At 65.9% G+C, this 20,965-nt stretch overlaps 6 protein-coding genes across 6 annotated transcripts in view; 3 read left to right on the forward strand and 3 right to left on the reverse strand.

Annotated features, from left to right (window-relative positions):
- PFL1_02849 (uncharacterized protein) overlaps positions 1 to 278 on the forward strand; it is a gene marked incomplete at both ends in the record, with an annotated part of 4,140 nt that extends 3,862 nt beyond the window's left edge. The window contains one exon of the mRNA XM_007880363.1: positions 1 to 278. This exon is cut by the window's left edge and continues 3,862 nt beyond it. Within this exon, the coding sequence (XP_007878554.1) occupies positions 1 to 278 (278 nt within the window).
- A 232-nt stretch (positions 279 to 510) lies between these two features.
- Positions 511 to 1,382, reverse strand: PFL1_02850 (uncharacterized protein; the record flags this gene model as incomplete). The annotated part of the gene is made up of 2 exons (XM_007880364.1): positions 511 to 883; positions 1,060 to 1,382. The coding sequence occupies 2 exons, from the start codon at positions 1,380 to 1,382 to the stop codon at positions 511 to 513; spliced, it is 696 nt and encodes a 231-aa protein (XP_007878555.1).
- A 509-nt stretch (positions 1,383 to 1,891) lies between these two features.
- PFL1_02851 (uncharacterized protein) lies at positions 1,892 to 5,903 on the reverse strand (the record flags this gene model as incomplete). Its single annotated transcript, XM_007880365.1, has 2 exons — positions 1,892 to 5,695; positions 5,832 to 5,903. The coding sequence occupies 2 exons, from the start codon at positions 5,901 to 5,903 to the stop codon at positions 1,892 to 1,894; spliced, it is 3,876 nt and encodes a 1,291-aa protein (XP_007878556.1).
- A 6,522-nt stretch (positions 5,904 to 12,425) lies between these two features.
- Positions 12,426 to 15,969, forward strand: PFL1_02852 (uncharacterized protein; the record flags this gene model as incomplete). Its single annotated transcript, XM_007880366.1, has 13 exons — positions 12,426 to 12,510; positions 12,637 to 12,704; positions 12,798 to 13,190; positions 13,292 to 13,397; positions 13,501 to 13,559; positions 13,646 to 14,029; positions 14,115 to 14,186; positions 14,269 to 14,484; positions 14,572 to 14,709; positions 14,806 to 15,111; positions 15,209 to 15,430; positions 15,538 to 15,660; positions 15,811 to 15,969. 13 exons carry the CDS (start codon positions 12,426 to 12,428, stop codon positions 15,967 to 15,969), a joined length of 2,331 nt encoding a protein of 776 aa, XP_007878557.1.
- A 936-nt stretch (positions 15,970 to 16,905) lies between these two features.
- On the forward strand, positions 16,906 to 19,199 carry PFL1_02853 (uncharacterized protein; the record flags this gene model as incomplete). The annotated part of the gene is made up of 4 exons (XM_007880367.1): positions 16,906 to 17,074; positions 17,186 to 17,306; positions 17,406 to 17,917; positions 18,004 to 19,199. 4 exons carry the CDS (start codon positions 16,906 to 16,908, stop codon positions 19,197 to 19,199), a joined length of 1,998 nt encoding a protein of 665 aa, XP_007878558.1.
- Positions 19,200 to 19,790: 591 nt separating this feature from the next.
- Positions 19,791 to 20,909, reverse strand: PFL1_02854 (uncharacterized protein; the record flags this gene model as incomplete). The annotated part of the gene is made up of 1 exon (XM_007880368.1): positions 19,791 to 20,909. The coding sequence occupies one exon, from the start codon at positions 20,907 to 20,909 to the stop codon at positions 19,791 to 19,793; it is 1,119 nt and encodes a 372-aa protein (XP_007878559.1).
- Between the last annotated feature and the right edge of the window lie 56 nt (positions 20,910 to 20,965).

The raw sequence follows: 20,965 nt of genomic DNA on the forward strand, positions 1-20,965 counted from the left end.
GATCAACATCCGCATCATCGACTTTGCCCACTGCACGACGGGCACCGACTACGACTACGGCGACGAGGGCGCGGCCAGCGGCGACGCCGATGCCGACGCCGACGCCGGTACCGCCGGCTTGCCACGGGTGCGGTTCCCGCCCAAGCTGCGCGACGGGCCCGACAGCGGCTACCTGTACGGGCTCAAGAACCTTGCGGCGAGCTTTGAGGAGATCTGGGAGCTGGAGCGGGAGCGCCGCAAGGAGGCGCGCGCCAGCGTGGCCCAAGCGCGCGGGCTGACGTCGAGCCGAGCGGCCGACGACATCCACAAGGACGCCGACGGCTCCTGGATCGTCGACATGGGCCCGCTGGCCGTCGAGGGGGGCGAGGTGTTTGACGAGATCTTTGGCAACGGACCCGGCGGACTGGACGGATATGTGTCTACGTAGCGCTGGCCGGTGGAATGCAAGCGCATCCACCCTCGAGAGAGAGAGCTCGGTCGTCGTGTAGGGCCCTCGGATCGAAGGCCGTGCTAGAACTCTTCGAACCTGAGCGCTTCAAAGGTGGCCTGTGTGCCCTCGTCGTTCTTGGGACCGCAAGTCATGACGCCGACGTACCACTCGTCCGTCTGCCTGCGGGATCCGTCGGGGAGGACGTTGAAGGCGGGGATCTCGCGCAGCTGGACGAGGTCCTTGTCGTCTGGAAGCCACGAGGGGTCGGTGCGGTGTCTGTCCTCGTCGTCGGCGACGGCGGGAGGAGAGAGGTAGTACTTGATGACGATGGTGTCTCCAATTTCGGTCGTGTTGCGCGTGAGCTGGATGAAGACGGCCTGAGTTGGCGTGATGGGCGAGGGAGAGGGGGAGGGGGATGTGGAAAAGTCGCTCCAGGGCGCCGAGGTGACGCAGCTGCGGGTGCGTGCGTCGTGGCGAGGGGGTGCGAGCCAGTGGTGGCGGTGGTGGTGATTCTACGTCAGTCATTCTCCTCTCTTCCCTCTCCGTCCGTCGTCATTGCAGGGGAAGCGAACGGCAGCGCGGAGGCGAGAGAAAGCCCGCCGGATGCGGGGGCGGGGTTCGGTACGTACGCCAGGAAAGTGGCACCATGTTCCATCTCGACCCCGGCCTTGATCCAATGGGCATCCTGCTCTGCCGGCCTGCCCGCAAAGAGGAGTACACCGGCCTGGTCGTACTGCACGGTGTAGTCGGACGTGATCCAGGCGCTGAACCTCCACCGCGGCGAGGTGGCGGAGATACGACGGCAGTAGAACGGCCCTTCCGCCCGCTCCACCCGTGTTGGCGGAGGGGTACGCCACCAGTCCTGCCGAGGGTGCGACCGTATCGTTATCCCACCGGTCGACGTGGTGTGGCTCGATAGGGGTGGGGATGGGAAGTGGAAGGCGTATGACATCGTGTGGCGCTCGGTCGAGGTGGATGGTTGGCAGAGATGTGGGAGGAGGGAGGCTCGAGGCTTGGCTGGTTAGACCTGGCCGACCGCGCGTTCACTTTGGCTTGGACCCTGCCAGGCTAGGCTGGCCTGCCAGGCCATGCGGGGAAGCGCATCTCGGGCGCACGGGCCCGTTCAGACTGGGGATGCCATGATTGCCTCCTCGGATCCGTCGAGCACATCTTGCCCGACCTCGGACCGGCCGCGGGCGGGTAGGCTCTGGTGTGCAACATGCTGGCGTTCAAGTCTGACACCCGTGTTGCGCCTGGAAGCGTCGCAGCCACGGGCGTGTCTAGAGGGATAGAAAGAGGATACAACAACAACGGCGACACTCAGCACAGCAGCAGCACCGCAGCAGCACCGCAGCAGCACCGCAGCAGCACCGCAGCAGCATCCACAGCAGCATCCACAGCAGCATCGACAGCAAGGGCAGACACCGGCAAAGCGCCAGACGGCCATCACCTCGCTCGCCGTCAAGCGCGTCCGCTGGTCGAGTGCCTTCCACCGGACCCGACGCTGCGGCTGCTCTTGCTGCCGCGCGCATACCTGGCGCTCTGCAGGGGCGGGCCCATCAGCGGCGACGGCCCACCGGCGAACCACGCTCCCGTGTAGCTTCCGCCGCCGAGCCACGCCGGGTTCTCCTCGGGCGTCTTGGGCGAGCGCGGGCTCTTGTTGGTCTTGAGGCTCGCCGCTGTCCTCGGGCTGGCGGTGCTGGTGCCCGATCGGATGCTCGAGGTGCGCGACGTCAGGCCCTCGGAGCGCCCCGCCGACGACTCGGTCTGCAGCGTCGAGCCGTTCGACGTCGTGTACTCGGACTCGGAGTCGTCGAACATCGGCGCCTGCGAGGGCCCGTCGCTGCCCTTTGGACCAAACACGGCCTCGGCCGCCAGCCGCTTGAACTCGGCGCGCTCGGCCTTCTTGCGCGCCTTTTGTTCCCTCTCGATGCGCTTCTTCTCCTCCTTTTCGAGCTTCTTGAGCTCCTTGATGCTCAGGTGCGGGTAGCGCGTGGCCAGCGTGGCCACCGTGATCTCGGCCGGGTGCTCGGCCGGCGATGGCCCGGCGTAGTCGCCGCTCGACGACGACGCCTGGTGGGGTCGGCTTGCAGCGTCCGACATCGACCCTTGGCTGAGGCTGTGCTGCGAGTCCGAGGCAGCCGAGGAGATCGACGTGCCCGTCTGGGCCCGCGAGAAGTCGGTCGAGGTGGGCGAGGACCCGTTGTGGTAGGCGCCGTTTCGGAAACCGGGGAACGAAGGTGCCGACGAGTCCGTGTCGAGGCTCGGCGACGACGCCGAGTAGGGGCTGCTGCTGCCGCGCTTGAGACTGCCGCTGCGGCTCAGGCTCATCTTGAAGCGGCTGCCGAACCTGGAGCGGTCCGTCGCCGGCGGCGCAAGGCCAAACGAGTCGAGCAGATCATCTTCGGCCATCGAGTAGCGGTCGTAGCCGACGCCGGGAACCGGATGCCGCGCGCGCGGAACCGCTTCCGCAGGCGAAGCGGGTGCCGGGCCGTCCTCGGCAGGTGCCGACATGCCGGTCTCCTGATGCGTGATGCCCAGGCCGGTCGACGGCAGAGGCCTCAGCCTGGTCGGGTCGGCAGGGCCGAGTCGGGACGGGTCAGCGTCGTCCCTGGGAGACGGTCCACGCAATGCAGGGCCAGGTTGCCCCGCCGCGACCGAAGGGCTGTCCGAGATCGCTGGGCTGTCCTGGTGAACCGGGGTGGCCGACGTCGAGGCCTGCGGGTAGCCGCCGCGCTGGCTGTGGTTGTAGCTGCTGCTCGAGTCGTTGCCGCCGCCAGCGCCAGAGAAGCCGGAAGCCGAGCCCGGCATCGACGAGGATCGGCTGCTGGACCCTGCGCCGTCGTTGTGCCCGCTGTACCGGTCGTTGCTGCCGAGGCCGCTGGAGCCGGGGCCCGCTCCGCCGCCGCCGCTGCTTCCGTGTTTCTGCAGCCAGCGCGCGACCGACATGACGACACGCAGCGCTCGCACCTGCAGGCCCTCGCAGCCGCAGAGCGAGGCAGCCTCGTACAGGCAGACGGCAAGGCGATGCCGCTCCTCGGGGTGAAGGCCCAGCGAGTCCGATGGCCGGAAGAGCTCCAGACCGCCCGACTCGGGCGCCGCCGCAGAGGACGCGCCGGCGGTGCTCGGCGACTTGGGGTTGAGGTCGTCGGCGAGCGCGACGTGGGCGGCATGCTTGGCCCAGGTCAGCAGGTCGTCCATGCGATACGTCTTTGACAGGACGAGGAGCGCGCAGACCACCGCCGGGTGCCTCTGCAGCGCGGTGCAGATCTGCTCGGTGTAGATGAACTGGAGGAAGGCCATGACGATCGCAGAGGGCTCGGACAGCTGCAGGTGTCGCGGCTGGAAGCGCGGGTCGCGGGCTCGCCTGGGACCCGCGGCGCCGCCCTCGAGCGCCTCGCGAGCTGCAGCGACGCCGTCGACGTCGGCCTGCTCCTCGGTGGAGTCGTCCTCGGCGAGGATGTCGGAAAGCTCCTCGGGGATCAGGCCAAGACCGTTCGACTCCTGCTGGCCTGCTCCGTTGACGACGACGCGCGCCGTCCTCCGGGCGCGCCTGCGGAAGTCGTCCATCTTCGACTGGAACCAGGGCCAGCGCTTCTCGAGGATCGCCCGATCGCAGCCGATGCGGATGCCGTCCGAGCATACGATCTCAAAGTCGCCGCGACCGCCGAACGAGTCCGAAAGCCAGGGCAGAGCCGACTTCTCGTCCTCGCCGGCGTCGTTCTGCTCCAGGCTGAGCCCCTTGAAGCCGGCGTTGAGCGTCATCGACGACGCCGAGCTGGCCGCAAGCTTGCGAAGGCCGAGCTCGACGGCGTCCCGCGACAGGCGGGGCACGGGAGGCTGGTAGATGCCCCAGGCCTCGAGCTCGAGCACGACGACGTGGTTCCAATTGGTCTGGCGGTGGTTGTAGTCGCTGACCAGGTCGCGCTCCTTGTGGCCGACGACAATCATGCGGTTCTTGCCGGGCCACAGGATGGCCCGGTTCCAGCTGCCCGTCGAAAGGTGCGAGCCGGCCTCGATCCGGGACCACGTCATCGTCGGCAGGTGCAGCGCCCACAGCGAAAAGGTCTGCGTCGCGTTGGCGAGGTAGGTGCCCGAGATGATGAGGAACGAGCCGAGGATCGCCCCGGTAGGGAAGCGCAGCCCCGGCGGCAGCGTGCTGCCGGTCATGCGCGAGGAGTTCTCCTCGATCGCGACCAGGTCGCCGGAAGCGTCGTTCGGCCCACCCTCTGGCCGCGAAGGCGAGATGGGCATCTCGACGTCGATGGCCGACTCCTCGGAGGCGACCGACCCTCGTCGCGTGGGTTGCCGTTCCATGGCCGAGAGGACGTCGGGCTGCAGCCGCAGGACCTCGAGCTCGCGCCGCACGTCGGTGAAGTTGTAATTGGAGTAGACGTAGATGGGCTGGGGGTCCTTGGCCGTCGGGATCGAGCTTACGGGCAGAGGGTTGATATCGACCTTGGGCAGGGGCGAGGAGGTCGATTCACCGTGCGAGCCGTTTGCCGCCGCCGAATCCTCGACCCCGGAATCCTCGCCGTCCTCTGCAGAGCCTCGGACCAGCGGGTCCCGACTGCGAGGGTAGCACTTGGCCTTTTCGCCCTCGTGCGAGTTGTACCGCGCCGCCACGGCCAGCGACCTGTAGCTGCCGCACTGCCGCTGGAAACGCTGCGCGCTGATCCAGCGCCTCTGCGTCAGGCTGAAGACGTTGATCGACTCGACGTACTGGTTTGTCATGTTCTGCCCGCCGACGATGATCAGGCTGTCGTCCGAGATCGACGAGAGGTGGGCGTAGCGCGGTGCGGGCTTGGCCTGCAGGTGCGACGCCGAGGGCTCCGCGTAGTCGAGGGCCGAGGGCGAAAAGGACAGGTCCCAGGTCTGGGACGCCAGGTCGAACGCCAGGACCTCGTCGAGCACGCACAGGTCATCGTTCTTGACCTCCTGCGGGCTCCTCGAGGCGTCCGGTGCGGTCGAGTAGCCCATGCCGCCAAAGATGATGATCTTGTTGTTCCACAGATCCGCCGAGTGGAAGTAGCGCGGCTGGGGTTCGCTGGCCGCGGCCGCAGAGTCGACCGAGGCCGAGGCCGACGACGACGACTCGGCCGCCGAGCTCGGGCTGATGCGCGTCCAGACCATCCTTTCGAGGTCGAGGCAGTAGAGGTGGTTGATCATCCTCCGGTTGCTGACCAGGCGGCCTCCGAAGAGGTACATCCGCGGCGTACGGTCCTCGACATCAGACGACGGTTCGACCAGCGTCGCCGATGCGCCCTGAGAGGAGGCGCGACGATCGAGTGCGAAGTGGGTTGCGACGAGAAGCGAGTCAGCGATGGTCGGGGGCCAACCTCGCCGCCTAGCTCGTCGGATGCGGCCCGACCGACGACGCTTCGGAACAGCCGATACTCACCACTAATGGTGGCGGGATCTCGCCGGAGCACAGATGCAGCCGCGAAGAGAGGTTGATGATGGAGGGATGCATGGCGGCAACTGTCGTCGGGACAAGCCGCCGAGGTGAAACGTGACAAGGAGGGTCGCTGGTCGGTCGACGCCGCTGCTCGCTGGCGGACAAAAAGGACCCGAGGTGCGAGGTGCGAGTGCTGCGAAGGGCGTCGATGCGAGCGCTACGCTCGGCTTAGGCGACTGCAGAGGTTGACGGCTGATGATAACGGCTTGGGCTGGCAAGATAAAGCGACGGCGGATGGCCAAGGCGATTCCGCTCGGTCTTTCGGTCGTGGGCCGGCCTGATCGGCTCAGAGGAGGCGTGGATCACGTCGTCCGAGGTGCAGACTGTCAAGAGGCGGCGGCGGCGGCGGACTATGCTGCTGGGAGAATCGAGGACGCTGTCACTGCTCGGTATATCGCCGCGGGTCGTCGGGTTTCCGAGGTTGCGGGTCGAAGGCGTCCGGGCGCTGGGTATGAGGATACGTCGAGGCGGGTCGTGGGCGAGGTTGCGTTGCTCAAGGGTGGTCGTCGGGAGTCGAGAAGGTGCGAGGGAGGCTGACAAGGTTGGTCTAGGGTCGGCGACGAGGGACAGAAGCGGCGAGGTCGGAAGGTAGGTGATGGGCAGGAGGAAGGTAGGTATCAGGCGCGGAGGGTCGCTGGCCGGGAAGCTCGCGGAGGGGGGAAAGGAGCGCGGCCAGACCGAGGAGATGCCTAAGTAGCCACGGAGGCCCGTATTCGGCAAGGCAACGTGCACTTTGCCGCCAAGAGAGGTTGCAGAGCGGATGGCCACGGAGCGCAGGCCAGGCGAGGGGCTTGCTGGGGTCCTGGCGGGACGTCGTCTGGCTGGGGACTCTGTCCTGTCCTGTCCTGATGAGATAGGGTGCGATCCGGGCGGATGAGGCGGCAGCGTGGGGCCGAAGGCAACGGCGACAGCGACAGAGGTCGAGGCGGGTCGAGGACGTCTGGTAGCGGGACGAGGGTCGGTCGGTCGGGAGGAAGGGCAGCCGACGAAGCTCTGCAGCAGATTCCCAGAAGGAAAGACGGACGGCCAGGCTGGGCTGGCGTCGGCGGCGGCAGACCAGCGGAAGCGCAGAGGAAGCCCAAACCCGTCCGTACGCACGCTACGCTCTGCTGCTCGCCATTTTTACCGAGGTCACGCACGGTGCGGTGCGGTGCGGTGCGGTGGGCCGCTGCCCTGCCTGTCTTGTCCGCCGCCTGGGCTGGCCCAGAGGGGCTGGGGGCTGCCACGACGAGCGGAGCCAGCCAGCCTACCGGCAGCATCCAGCGCCCAGATGTACGCGCCCCCCAACCTGCCTATTCGAGCACCGCTCCAGTTCAGTCGAGGCTGGCCACCCATCCTCGCACCAACAAAGGACACGCAGGCAGGCGTCGGTGCAGAGCACAAGCAAGAGGCTAGGCTAGGCAAGCAAGGTCACGGAAGAAACCGAGCCAAGGGTCCAGGAAAACGCGAGAGGGGGGGAGCGCAGCAGCTCGACGGATCGATGTCGGCAGACGACCTGCCTGCTTGAAATCCTCCCGGCCGTCTGTTCCCGGGCGCTCGACTCCTAACCCTAGCCTGTGTGACGGCTGGCGTCGTCACATCGTGCGCCTTTCCTGCGTACCGGCCATCGACCGGCCCCTTTTGCTCGCTCGCCGTGGTCGTCGGAGGAGCAGCCGACCGAGCGGGTGGGAAGACGTACAGGTGTAGTTGCACAACTCTGCTGCGTGCTTGCCGGCTCTCCCGGCCTGCTGTGCAAGCGACTTAGCGAGAAGATGTCTTAATCTCGGCCCTGCCTGTCACCTGCCAGATCGACTTCTCTCGGAGCATTGCCAGTCGCGACTCCCTGCTGCCGGCCGCCCGCTCGAGGCGTTCGAGGCAATCTCGATACCGACGACGATGGTTTAAGTGCCGGTCTCAATGGCAACCGAGAATCGCATCGTACCTGCTCGACGGCCAGCCGCGCGTCAGCAGGGAGTAATTGGTCGTCCTTCTTCGAAACGCTGAGCTGGGCGGCACCCTCGAATTGCGGCGCCCGTCGACGGCGCCGCCTCTTTGGATCCCTCGATGCCGTGGCGCTCCCAATGGCGGGCCGGGTTCCGGCTAAGCTTCTGATCCGCTCCAGCTCCGCCAGCCGCCCATGGGACAGCGCGCAGCAGGAACACCAGGGCGAGGCAAGGCATGAGCATGCAGCGGAGTATGAGTTCTTACATACAGTGCGCAGAGCGGAAGAGTCTTCTCGACGCCCGCCCGTGGCTTGGGGGCGTCGGGCGGGGTTGCAAACAAGCTAGGCGTTTTGGGGGTCGTCGGCATGGGGGGGGAGTCGCCAGGGTGGCGCGCATCAGCATGGTGGCAGGCCATTCACCGCCGAATGTGACACTCTGGCTGGCTGGCCTTACGTACGTACATACACAGCCCCCCCAGCAAAGGGTTTGATTGTTTGCGCGTTACACAGCCAAGGCCCCGACAGGTCGCTGCCATGATGGCCGCAGAGCAGGATCCATACACAGCAGGCCAGCCAAGAAGGTCGGCGCCTCGTTCGCGCCCTCGAAACATACATGTGCGGGCTTGGTTTGCGGCGCACACGGAACGCCGCAATGATCGCGGCTCGTCCTACCTTACATCGGGACGTGACACAAGCAGACGACCGTGAAAACACGAGGCGGGCGGGCTCGCAGGCCATCTCACGACGTCGATGGTGAGACAATTCGACGGCACTAAGTACGTATGAACTATTTGTCTGCTGGAAGCTGAGAGACATGGTCCGGTCCCTGCCTACACTGTATCCACTCCGAGACCAGACAGGCGGTGCGCAGAACCGGGGCCGAAGTCGGGCAGGGCTGCATCCGATACGAGCCTAGGTGTTTCGCACCTTGCCTGCCACGCCAGGCCAGGCCAGGCCGAAACCGCTACATATCGCATCCACCATCTTCCTTCACTCCCGCTGTACGCGCTCCGTTCCAACTTTCCTTCAATCAGGAGTCTAGTCTGTACGCCGTCGGTGCGTCTCCTTCCTGCGCTGCGTTCGAAAAGAGGGGATACGAAGGCTACGTAGAGTCATGCCGGGGCGCACTCGGAGGCCTCGGGAAGGATCATGGCACGAGTGGCCCCACCCAAGCCGACACCGCTGGCGCCGCTGCTGATCGACCAGATGAGATGCGAACGATGAGATGCGATAAGGCCAGGCCTGCCGGTCGACGGAAGGACGGCTGCCAGGCGAGATGTCCGAGAGAGCGCGGGCACAGATGAGAGAGTTCGACTTGCTGCGGCCTGAAATCGGTTGGCCTCGTACCGAGCCACGATAAGCGAAGCACCGGCTTTCTGTGCGTGCACGCTGCTGCTACTCTTGCTTGCTTGCTGTTGCCTTCTTTTTCTGCTTGGTTGGTCGGTGAGATGTCCTGCTTGCCTGTCGCCAGCTGCGACCCGCCTGCCGCCTGCCATGTGCAGCTGCACGGACAACTCTGCTGGCGGCGGGGGCGGGGTTGTGGGGCATTGCGCGCGGCCACAAGCAGCTACGCTCAGCCAAGCTCCTCGAGCTCGACGACGATGCTCTTTGTACGCTCCGGGGCGTGTCCGCAAGGATCCGGACGCAGCCTCTTCAGTCCCCATGAGTGTCAACCTCTCCGCACTTTGACGCCAGCTGAGGCGCCACCGGCTCTCCTTGTCCGTGTGTTTCGCGCGCGAGTGCGTTGGAAGCCGCAGCCCATCTTTCCGAACGAACATCGCCCGCACGCGAGCTTGACCCTGTATGATGTCCATTGTTCCCGTCACGGGCGACGGAAGCTGGCCGTCGATGCTCCGTCGGCGATCCTGTGCCGGTTCACCGATGGTCGTGCGAGCGCTATGCGCTCCGCTGGATCTTCAGGTGGCTGGTCGCCCTTGGCAGAGCCTGGGGTCGACGACCGTCCCTGCGACTGCCGCGCGTTGCCTGGCAATAGTGGCCGGTACCGTTGTGGCTGAGCGTCGCCGTCTACGGACCCACTCCCGGTCGTCTCGCAGAGCGGGCAACGAGCGACGAGCCAAGGTCGTCGACAAGGCTCGTGCTGTTGCGACGTGCGACACGACCCGAGAGCTCGGAGCAGCGACACGCGCTGTGATAGCTGCGCGTGCTCGTTCGAGGCCGAGGCCGAGCGCAGTTGCTTTTGCTTCCCTCGACGACGATGCAGGCACCAGTGAGAAACTGTGGCGACACATGTACTGTATACGTACAGCGCACGCCGCCGCCGCAGCGCGCAGTGCGAGCATGAGAGGCCCAAGCCGTGCTGGGCGCAGCAAATGGACACCGATCTGTTGTTGCCCTGATGTAGGAACCGCCGGTGTCGACTTGCAGGCAGGCGACGCGGGACGGCGGGAATGAGGGGCGGCGACGTGCCCCTATGTATCCAGACGTAGGAACGGCGGCGTCATTCGCACGCCCGCTGCCATGAGGGCATAATCTTCGTATTATTCTTTATTGCTGAGCTGTTGCGTCCCCGCCCTTTGCTAGCAGCACGACCAGTCCGGGGAACATAGGTCGAGAGAACTTCGGAGGCCATCGGCCCTCTGGCGGCTGTCGAAAAGCTGACAAGCAAGTCAACCAAGCCCGGACCCCGACGTCGCACCTTCCGCCGCTGCCCGGCGTCGCGCTACCGAGATACGACGTCGCTGATTTGTACACAGGCGCCGGCCGTGAGAACAGATCAGAAGGGCAGGCTAGGCCGTGCGCGGCGCGAAGCGATGCAAGCAAGAGCGAACTTGCCGAACTTGCCTGCCACAGCCATCCCCGTCGGCGACCCGGTCCGGGTCCGGCACTCTCTGAAAGGCGTGGCTCTGACACCTCTTGCATCGGGAGCGAGGCACCTCCGGTCGGACTGACGGCGCTCGCGCATCGGTCAGCCTCGGCCCGCGCGACGATGCCAGGCGGGCCTCGAACGGGCACCGCCACTCCTCCTCATCGCTTCTGGCAGAGCGACATACGGCGCCTGGGATGGCCGACGCCAAGACATCAATCGACACCCTCGCAGCCTCGACCTTTGCTTTTTTCATTTGGCGGGAATCTTCGCTCGGCTCGAGAAACACCTTTCCCATGTCGCTCATAGGCGAAGTAAGTAGTGACCTGGCAGCGACGCTTCGGGCACGTCAGCGGCTCGGCTGGGGGGACGCGTCCTGGCCAGATTCTAAGATTCTCAACACGATGTTCAGCTCGCTACATATCGTATGCTTGTTTGCTTCCACAGATGCCAGTGTGTGGTAGCATGGCATTTGCATGATCTGTGGCTGGCCGACGAGAGGTGTCGCGCCACTCGCAGGTGGTGGTGTCGCCGAGCAGGTGCCCCGCGAGCAGGCAGGCAAGGCCAGGCGATGTGGAGGGCTGCAGCCCGGATTTTTCGGGGCACCGCGACGCGTCTCGCTGTTTTTTTTGTGTATATTTTTAATATTCATTCCCCCTAACATCAGTGGGTCCAATCGTATAGTGGCTTATTATGCTGTCTTAGGGCTCAAACACGGAATAGAACCGTGAGCTGGATGACAGAGGTCCCCGGTTCGATTCCGGGTTGGACCCATTCTTTTTTCTTGTTGTCGAGGGCGAGGTCTATAAGGGGGGAAGTTTTTTTTTTTTTCCTTTTCTTTTTCTGGTGCGAGCGACGCGTCTTGGGCGGGCACGTCGTCGACTCTGGTGCCAAGACGGGCGACGGCGCCTGAAGCTGATGGCCACGCACGATCGGACCAGGTCGAGCCGAGGGGGGGGGTGGAACGTGGCGGGACGGGCAGCCGAGTTGCGAGGCAGGCTGGGGAAGAGGAGCAACCGCACGAGCGCGCGCAGTGCTGCAGGCCCTGCACGCGGAGGATCGTCGGAGGCAGAGCGTGGGAAGACGCAGGCAGGTGACTGGGGCCATGTGTCTGCCGGTCGGTCGTGGGTCGACAACGTGTCGATGCAAGCCCCCCTCTATCTCGCACGTCGTCCTCGCCCCGCCTCGCCTCGTCGGCCCACGCACGCACGCACTCGAAGCGCAAGTGCTGTAGTACTTACTCCGATCCCAAAGGGAGCAATCGCCGCGCTTGCGAGACATGGATGCCGGTACGCCGGCGTCAGCGGCCGCGGTCCAGGCCCCTCCGCCGCCTGGCAAACAGACCGGCGACGGGCGGATGTCGTCCCTGCCGTGGATTAAGATTGCCATTCAAGATAAGATTGCCGGGCCAGTCTCGACCGCCAGCGCTTCTCGCTCCACCTCGCCCGGCTTCGTCAGGCAGCGCGAGCGGTCGCGGTCTCAACAAGAAAAAAAAGAAAAGAAACAGTAACGCTCCGCAAAAGGGAAAGCGGCGACCGAGGATCGAACTCGGGACCTCAGGATCGTAGATGCAGATGCTGCTATGCGGTTGCAATCCTACGCCAAACCACTAAGCCTCCGCCGCTCTTGGCCATTTGCCAATTTGTTGCAAGGGCGGCCGAGATAGCACACTACCAAGGCTAGATGGTCCTGGAGACGCCCCGCGGCCACGCCTCCACTTTTTCACCTCTTGATGGCACCCCCCTTGCCCTGTCTGCTCCCGCCACGACCACCGCCGCAGGGAACCGCAACCATGTCGTCGACGACGGACCACCAGCCGCCGGGGAGCACGGCAAGGTTCGAGGATGCCACTCGGGATCTCCTGGAGGCCTGCTCTCGTGAGTCTCAGTCTCTCTTCTGCTGGCCGCGCGCCACGCCCGTTGCCCTTGGAGCGCCCGCTGCTGACGATGAGCTGCGATGGCGCCCCCGTCCTCGCCCTCTCCCCCTTCTGACCGCTGCAATAGGCCTCCGGCTGGGCCAGATGGTCACCGTGCCCGGCTTCACGCTCATGGACTCGATGAGCGCGATACAGGCAAGTGGGGGGCCCCCATCGGCTGCGACGGCTTTAGCAGCACCTCGCTGACCGGCTCGCTCCCAAACTGACCCTTGACCCCCCGAACCGCAGATCATGGACGCGCGCATGGACTCGGGCATGGAGCTGCCGGACGACGAGCTGCCAGAGACGGACAGGATCCCGGCGTCGCTCGGCCAGCTCGAGTACGACCCGTTGCAGCCGCTCGACGGCCCAGACGTCGTCTGGATCATGGACCGCCTGCTGGCCTGCGAGGCCGCCTGGCACCTCGGGCGCGCCCTGTCCCAGACCATCTACACCTGCCTCTACTTTCATGATCTCCAGCGTATGTCGGTTCAGGATGCCGCATACCACGCTCAAGCCTCGACGTCGACGCCGGCGCCGGCGCCCGAGCTCAGGTCCAAGGTGCTCCGGGCCTTTATCGTCGCCACCGTCAAGACGTGCGACCTCGCCTGGAACGAGCTCACCAAGCAGAACGTCTACGATGTACGTCGTCCCGACCCGGCCGTCTGCGCTCGCAGCGAGGCTGACACGTGCTGCCCGACCCTGCACGGTCGACCCCTCTGCGACGGCTCCACCACGCCCAGGGCGAGGACTTTTCCGGCGACAAGTCTGGCCTCGGCTTGCTCGAGGGCACGGAACCGCGGTACGCCCTGGCGCTGCTCGACGACGCCCTCGAGTGGCTATCAGCGGGTGAGGCGACGAAGGCGACGGTAACTGCGAACCCGACATGCCATGCCTCTCGACGACCTTGCTGACCTCCTCCTTCGGGCGTCCCCCTGACACGCCGTCGCAGACCCGACCCTCAGCGACGATATCGGGCAGTCCCTGAAGGCCAGGCTGTCCCTGAGAAAGGTACGCCGGCGCTCGAGCTGCCGTTGATCCCCTTCTTTCGCACCGGCTGACGAGGCCGACGTCTTCCCCCCCCCGACGCCGCACAGCAACTCCTCTCGGCCACGATGCTGCTTGCAGAAGGCGACCCGGCAGCACTGATCGAGGTGTCGTTGCACTGCCGCTTTGCGAAGAAGCACCTCGCCGCGTTGAGGCCTCATGACGACGACGCGACCGCGGTAGCTGGCCAGGCCGACACCGCTGCATCACCGCCGTGCATCGCCTTGCAAGATCCTGGCCGGCAAAAGGCGCCGTCGACCAGGTCGATGGCGTCGTTCGACCCGGCCTACAATCGCAAGCTCGTCGCAAACGCGCCGCTGCGTCCCATCGCGCTGCCGTCCGCTCGCGAGACCTGGACCTTTCTCGAGGGCCTCCTCGACGGGCTGCAGGAGGTGGTCCAGCTGTTGCAGAGGCCAGACGCGCTGGGCTGGAAGGTAAGTCTGACCGCCCGCTCGGCCGACGGCCTGCCTTGACTGACCTTGACTGCCGTCGCCCTACCATTTGCCCCTGACCCGGCAGATGTTCTTCAGCTGCCATGCCTACAGCTTCCAGGCAAGGCAGACCAGCCCGTACATCCGCTCCCTCTATCAGGTACGACACGGCTGCCCGACGCAGGCCCAGTCTCGGAAGCCACCCTGACGCCTCTTCCCCCGTCATCTCGTTCGCCTGACAGTCTGCAGTCTGCGACCGGAACATGGTGGCCGGACGGCTGCCGCTCGACTGGCTCACGCAAAACTTCTTCGCCGAGACGGCCCAAGTCGACCCGCTCCTGCTGCGCCGGCTCTCGAGCGTTGGCCAGGGCGCCGTCGAGGGCGGCCGCCCGGGCGCATGGAACGCGCCGCCTTCGCTGGGTCAGTCGGCCAACTACTTTTCCCAGCGCATCGCAGGCGTGAGTGTGTGCGATGCCGTGTCCGGGCGCTCTGGAGGCCAGCGCGCGCTGCTGACATCTCGCCTTCGCACCCTCGGCGCACCGCAGCATCTGGTCAGTTACCTGACGACGCTGTCGCAGAATCGCTCCAGGCAGAAGCGCAGCCTGGCAAAGGCGTACGCGCAGTGGATGGCGCTGGCCGAGGAGGCGTCGCAGCTCGGCAAGCGGATCGAGTCGGTGTCGAGGGTGAGCATCGCCGCGTGGGACCTGTCGCCGGTCGCCGGTGCGAGACGATGGAGCTGTCTGACACCCGCGTCTGCCTCTGGTCCTCCCCGCGCACAGCCGGAAGACTACATGCCGGACTCGCTGTTTGCCGGCGTCCAGCACGCGGCGCTCGACGTGACGCTGCAGGTCGTCCTCTCGGGCTTCGAGCTGGACCTCTACCGGCGCGACGAGTGGGCGGGCATCTACTTTGTGGCCTCGCGGATCTGCTCGGAACAGGCGCTGGTGTGCGAGGGAATCCGAACCGGCCTGCTGGACCGGCGCGCGACGCTACACAACGCACAGGCGGCCACGACGATCCACTACCTCGCTTCACAGGAGGAGATGGCGCGCGCTCTCGAGGCCGCTGCGGTCGGCACCGTCCTGGTACGTCGTCGGGCGCGGTCGATGATGGGTCCGCACGTAGACGCAGGGCTGTACGCTGACCTTGCGTGCCCCCGCCCCGTCCATCGACGATGCGCAGCTCCTGCACGCCCTCGAACCCAATCTGCAGCCTCGGCCGTGGCCGCTCTCGACGCGCACCGACGATCCGGCGCTGGCCAAACGCACCGCCGCCCTGGCCAAGGCTACATTCGCGGCCCGCCTCAAGTGGCTCGAGCTACCCAGCGCCAGGCAGTCTCGCCAGTCGATCGACGATCTGTGGGACGAGCTGTCGGCCTTCCAGGCAGGCGTCCGCTCCCTTTCCGTGAGTCGTGTTGCCTGCCATTCGCCGCGTGTGCCGTCGAACCTTGTAAACCTGACTGGATCCTCTGTCCAACTTGCATTGCTCGTTGCCGCCGCCGCCGTCGTCAGGCCCACGACTGCCTGGCCGAGGCGGAGGCCAACTGGCGGCGCGCCGTCGACGAGCTGCAGCTGTACCTCGCTCGGCCGCCGAGCCAGCTACGAACCCAGCTTTGCGCCGATCAGCATCGAGAAGTGGGTATCCTAACCCTGGCTCAGCATGCACGTCTGCCCGTCGTGGCACGGGAGCCGCCTCCGCCTCGGTCTCCGTGTCAAAGACGATCCTGACACGTCCTTCCACCTCTCTGGTCTCTTTCGCCCGCCCTCCCCGCTCCATATCCCAAGATCACACAAGCACTCCTCTGCACCTGTCAGCAAAACCTCGACCTCGCCAGCAGGCTAAAAGCAGGCGCCCCCCCCGGCAGCGACACCGGCGCCCGGTGCGAGCCCCGCTTCTCACAACACAGGTGGTTCCCCGTCCTCGTGCAGGCCGCGGCCGCCTGAGGCCGGACGTCAGACCCTCATGCAAGCCTGATTTGACTTATCAGTAGTAGAATAGACGATGCTTTCCAGCGCAAGATCCTTGCCCGTCATCTTCGCCCTCGCTCCAGCACGTCGATGCACTCGACCGGTGTCGCTGGACTTTCCCACCAAGGTTTGTGTAATTATCTTTTGAGGCTCCGAACAGCACCGGCGTCTGTCGTATAATGGTTATTATCTCTGCCTTCCATCATCGGCAGCAGCTATGTGTTAGCAGAGGACGCGAGTTCGATTCTCGCCGGACGCATCTTTTTTCCCTACCCAATGTTTTTTGGGTCAAATGGCAGGCGATGCGGGGTCGGGTGCGGGCTTGGCGTGCAGGGGCGCGGGTGTTGGTCTCTCGGCTGTGGATGAGGCAGCCGAATGGACGGGACGCGAACTTGGTTCTTTTCCTCCACCAACGACGGCGGCGGCGGCGGGCTGGGGTAGATGTTGCCATGGGCCTGCGACGACGTCAGGGCGTCGTGGCATCTGCCATCCCAATCAGAGGTCAGCTGAGGGCTGTGGGTTGTTGCTGCGCTGCCCGACGAGGGGATGGTCGGACGCCGCCTTGCTTGCCGTTTTGCCGCTGCAAGGTCGGCCGCCAATTCATGGGGCCGCTGCCCGCCTCCAGACGTTTGCCTGCCCGGCTGCCATCGACGCTGGGCGGTCACCCCTGCTGTCGACGCCGCCACCATCCTCCCATACCTTGATCAGTGCTTTCCGTCCTGCCTTGCGTCCAAACATCAAGGACGACGTCGTGCTGCCAAAGTACAGCAGGCTTCCACCTTTCACCCACCGCGACACGGCGCCTTGCCACTCCAGATCAGGTCGGTTCGGACGGGATCGGATCAGCATCGTCCTCAGTCCTACCTCGACGCTACCGGGCCGCTTCGACTCGCCCGCGCAAAGAAGCCAAGGATGTCGACGGGGCTCGCAGCAGCAGCAGCAGTGGCCCTATCACTCGCGTCCTCCCTCCCGCTCGCAAGGGGCGCCTCGACAGCGTGCGGGGCCGACTCGAAATGCCCAAAGGACAGCCCCTGCTGCTCGGCCGAGGGAACCTGCGGTCGAGGATCGATGCAGTGTGCAGGTAAGTCGCCGGTGGCCGGCCCCCAAGTCGAGGCTGGATGGAATGTGACCGTGACCATGGACGGCGGGTGGCTAATACCACAGCGAACCCACCCGTCTGGCCGTTCGACAGGCGGATGTCAGCCCCTGTTCAGCTACAGCCCTTCGTCGTGCCTTCCCAACCCCGTCTGCCAGTCGCAGTCGATGGCCATCAAGTCGAGCGACTACAACAACACTGACCTCTTTACGCCAATGTGAGTGGCCCCGTCGGATGCCTCTGCGCGACGGCTGATCCCGGCTGACCTCCTGTGATCGCCCTGCACGCCCTGCCCACCCACCGCCTGGCTCGCCAGCCTGGACTACAATGGCGACCCGACCCTTTCGCCCTTCACGCTCGACTCGGGCTCCCTCGGCGCCGGCCCGGAAGGCGTGCTGCTGGAGATGACCATCGAGCGGCAGGCCAAGATCTCGACGACGCGCTACTTTCTCTACGGCACCGTCACCGCCACGCTGCGGCACCAGGCGCGCCAGGGCCTGGTGGCGACCATGATCACCATGTCCGACATCAAAGACGAGATCGACTGGGAGTTTACCACGGCCAACTCGGGCGAGACGCTGACCAACTACTTCAAGATGGGCAACGCCGTCACCACCCAGGGCGCCACCATCTACCCGGACGGCGGCTTCGACGTGGCCGACTGGCACGAGTACGGCCTCGACTGGCAGGAGGATCGGCTGCGGTGGACCATCGACGGCCAGACGGTGCGCACCGTCACGAGGCAGCAGGCCGGGGACGCCTACCCCCGCTCGCCCTCGCGCGTGCAGTTCAGCATCTGGGCAGGCGGAAACAGCACAAACGCGCCCGGTGAGTGGTGCCCCCGGTCATCCTGGCGTGCGTGGCACAGTCCTCGCCCGTTGCTGACCACATGTCTGGATCCTCTTCTCCGGCAGGCACGATCGACTGGGCGGGCGGGCCGATCTCCTACGACACGGACGAATACAGAAAGAACGGCGTCTACTCGCAGGAGATCAAGAGCTTCTCCATCAGCTGCAACCCGTCCACCAACGGCGGATCCACCAACGCCACCTCTTGGGTCTACACGGGCTCGCAGTCGGACTCGACCAACGAGCCCGAGTACACCATCAGCACATCGCCGATCAAGCCCCTCTCGGAGCCGTCGCGCGACGGATATGCAGGCTATCCCGGCTACGACAGCAAGCCCTCTGCGGGCACCGGGCCAGGCACGAACCGGTGGGACGGCTCCGGCACGACGTCCAAGGCCAAGCCGGGCTCGTCGGACTCGTCGGGCGACGACGGCGTGACGACGCAGAACGCGCTCAAGTACGGCCTCCCCATCGCGGGCGCGCTGGTGGCGCTCATCGCCGTGTGGGCCCTCGTCACGGTCGTGTATCGACGGCGACACAAGGACAAGCTCTACGCCTCGGGCGTCACGGGCATCGCTGGCGGGCCGGGCATGGTCGACAAGCTGGCCTCGTCGCGCGGCCGCGCCGCCAGCGCCACGGGCCTGTTTGCCGTCACGTCTGCCACCGGCGCGGGGGTGGGCAGAAAGGGGAGCAAGTACATCCCGCTCCAGGACGTGGCGGATGCGGGGCTGCCCGATGGCACCACGAGGATCGGGACGGGCATCGCACCGGCCTCTGGACCGACGCCGGCGAGGTCGCTCATGTACCGCGGCTACTCGGACGATGGTTCGTCCAAGATGGAAGCAGGGGGAGGGTACGAGGATGCGGCGTGGAAGAGCACGGATTCGTTCCAGGATGATGCGGTGCGAGGGGCGTACGGCGCATGGCCAGACAGGCCCGCGCCCTATCAGCAGCAGCAGCAGCAGCCAACGGCGCCCCACCAGTACACGCCGCCACGGTATTACAACCAGGCGCCAGCTGCTGCACCACCACCACCGCCGCCACAGCAGCAGCAGCAGCAGCAACGTGGATGGACTCCGGCGGCAGCACAGCAGCGGGGGCCGTACACGTCGACCTCGCCGCAGCCCAGGCACTACGACACGCCCAACGTGGGCTACTATGCCACGCCGCAGATCCAGCAGAGGGCACAGTATCACGGCCAACCGACCTACCACCACCACCACCACCCTGCCCCGCAACAGCCCTACCCGGGGTACCCCTGATCCAGCCAGCACCTGCCGGCGCTGCTCCATCAGCCCCCCAATGACCTGTATACCAACATCACCACCGCCTCGACCCTCGCCTCTTTGGACGGACAACGACCTCGACCCGACCCGACCCGACCCGACCTGCTTCGCCTTCGTTCCGACCCCGCTGTATCCTTTGACCCGCACCGTTTCGCGACCTCCATCTTCCCTCGCAATGATCCCGACTCGACATGGAACCGACCTGCCCCTCGTCTTTCCTCTCTCCGAATGGCAACGGACAATGGCGCGCACCAGCCGGAGAATCGACGATTCTTGCCCTCGGGCAAGTCGATGCCGAGTGACTTGACGTACCGGCCGCACGGGCGAATGGCGGCCGAGACCAGGAGGGGACTGCTATGTTACAAGATGGAGTGCCCGGGCCTACAGTGGGCGAGAGAGCGCGGCTTTTGGTCGTGAGGGAGGGCCGCGCGCCGCCAGATCTGCCTGGTGGCGGGCCAAGGGGGCGCGGAGGTGGCGCAAAGAGAGGTGGTGTTGAGCCGCTTGCCCGGCGAGGGAGGACTGCGTACATACGGCCGGCGCGAGGGCAGAAGGGGATCCGGATCAGATCTAGTTGGACGCCTTCTTCTCCTCGTCCTCCCACTGGTCCTCGCCGTCGGCGGCCTCAGCCTCGGCCTCGGCCTCGGCGCCGACGGTGTCGACGGGCGCAGCCAGCTGCTCCTCGGTCTTCTCGTAGGTCGTCTCGCTCGACTCGGCGGGCGTGGGCTGCTCGGTCTCGACAGGGGTGGCCGACTCCTCGACGACCTTAGCCTCGGGCGCGGCGGCCTCGGCCGTCTCGACCGACGTGGTCTCGTCCGCCTCGGAGGAGGCGGCAGCGGCAGCCGGGGTGGCGGCCTGCTGGCTCGACGGCACAAAGACGCCGGTGTCGTTGAGGCTGTTGGCCGAGAGCGTGTCCCACTCCTGCGAAGACGTGGTGCCGCTGTCGGTGCCGTTGTTCTGCTGCGACTGCTGGTTGCTCGAAGAGGCGGCGGTCGACGAGGCAGGTGCGGATGGTGCCGTCTCATCCTTGGCGGCCGAGGTGGCATGCGCGCCCGAGTTGTCGTCGTCGTCGCCGTCGTCGGCCCCGCTGGCCTGCTTTGCCTTTTCGGCGGCGTGGACCTCGGCGGCGGCCGCCGAGGGGCCGTCCTCGTCGACGTCGTCGAGGTTCCCGACGCTCTGGCCTGCGAGCCCGGCTGCCGCCGAGGGACCGGCGCCATCCTCGCCGCCGCCCATGGCGATGTCCTTGCTGACGATCCTCATGATGCAGTCAAAGACCTCCTTGGGCACGGCCTTCTGGTAGATCATGATGAGCTCGACGGGCGCCGGGTAGGCCTTGAGCGCCTTGAAAAAGGCGATCGACGCATCGAGGTAGTGCTCGGGGCCCTGGGCAAACAGCTGCTCGCCGAGCGACACGTGCTGGAGGAAGTACTGCTCCTTTGCCTCGATGTCGGCGGGCAGCACGCCCGGCTGCCGGATCTCGTCGAGGAGCTGCTGGATGACGGCCTCCTCGGCCTTTGCGCGCCTCTCGGCCTCCTTCTTGGACGCCTTGGACGTCTTCTTCGAGTCCTTCTTGAGCGACTTGCGGAAGGTGGCGTCCGTCTGTCGCTTGTAGTCAAAGTAGATGGCGTACCCGAGCGCGCCCGCCGTGAGCAGCGAGAGCGACGTGATGACGACCTGCGAAGTCTTCATGGTGGAGTGGGGCAGGAGGAGGGGGGGAAAGAGAGGAAAGGGAGTCGAGTGCGGTG

This window comes from Pseudozyma flocculosa (assembly GCF_000417875.1).
Source record: "Pseudozyma flocculosa PF-1 unplaced genomic scaffold scaffold00008, whole genome shotgun sequence".
NCBI lineage: Eukaryota > Fungi > Basidiomycota > Ustilaginomycetes > Ustilaginales > Ustilaginaceae > Pseudozyma > Pseudozyma flocculosa.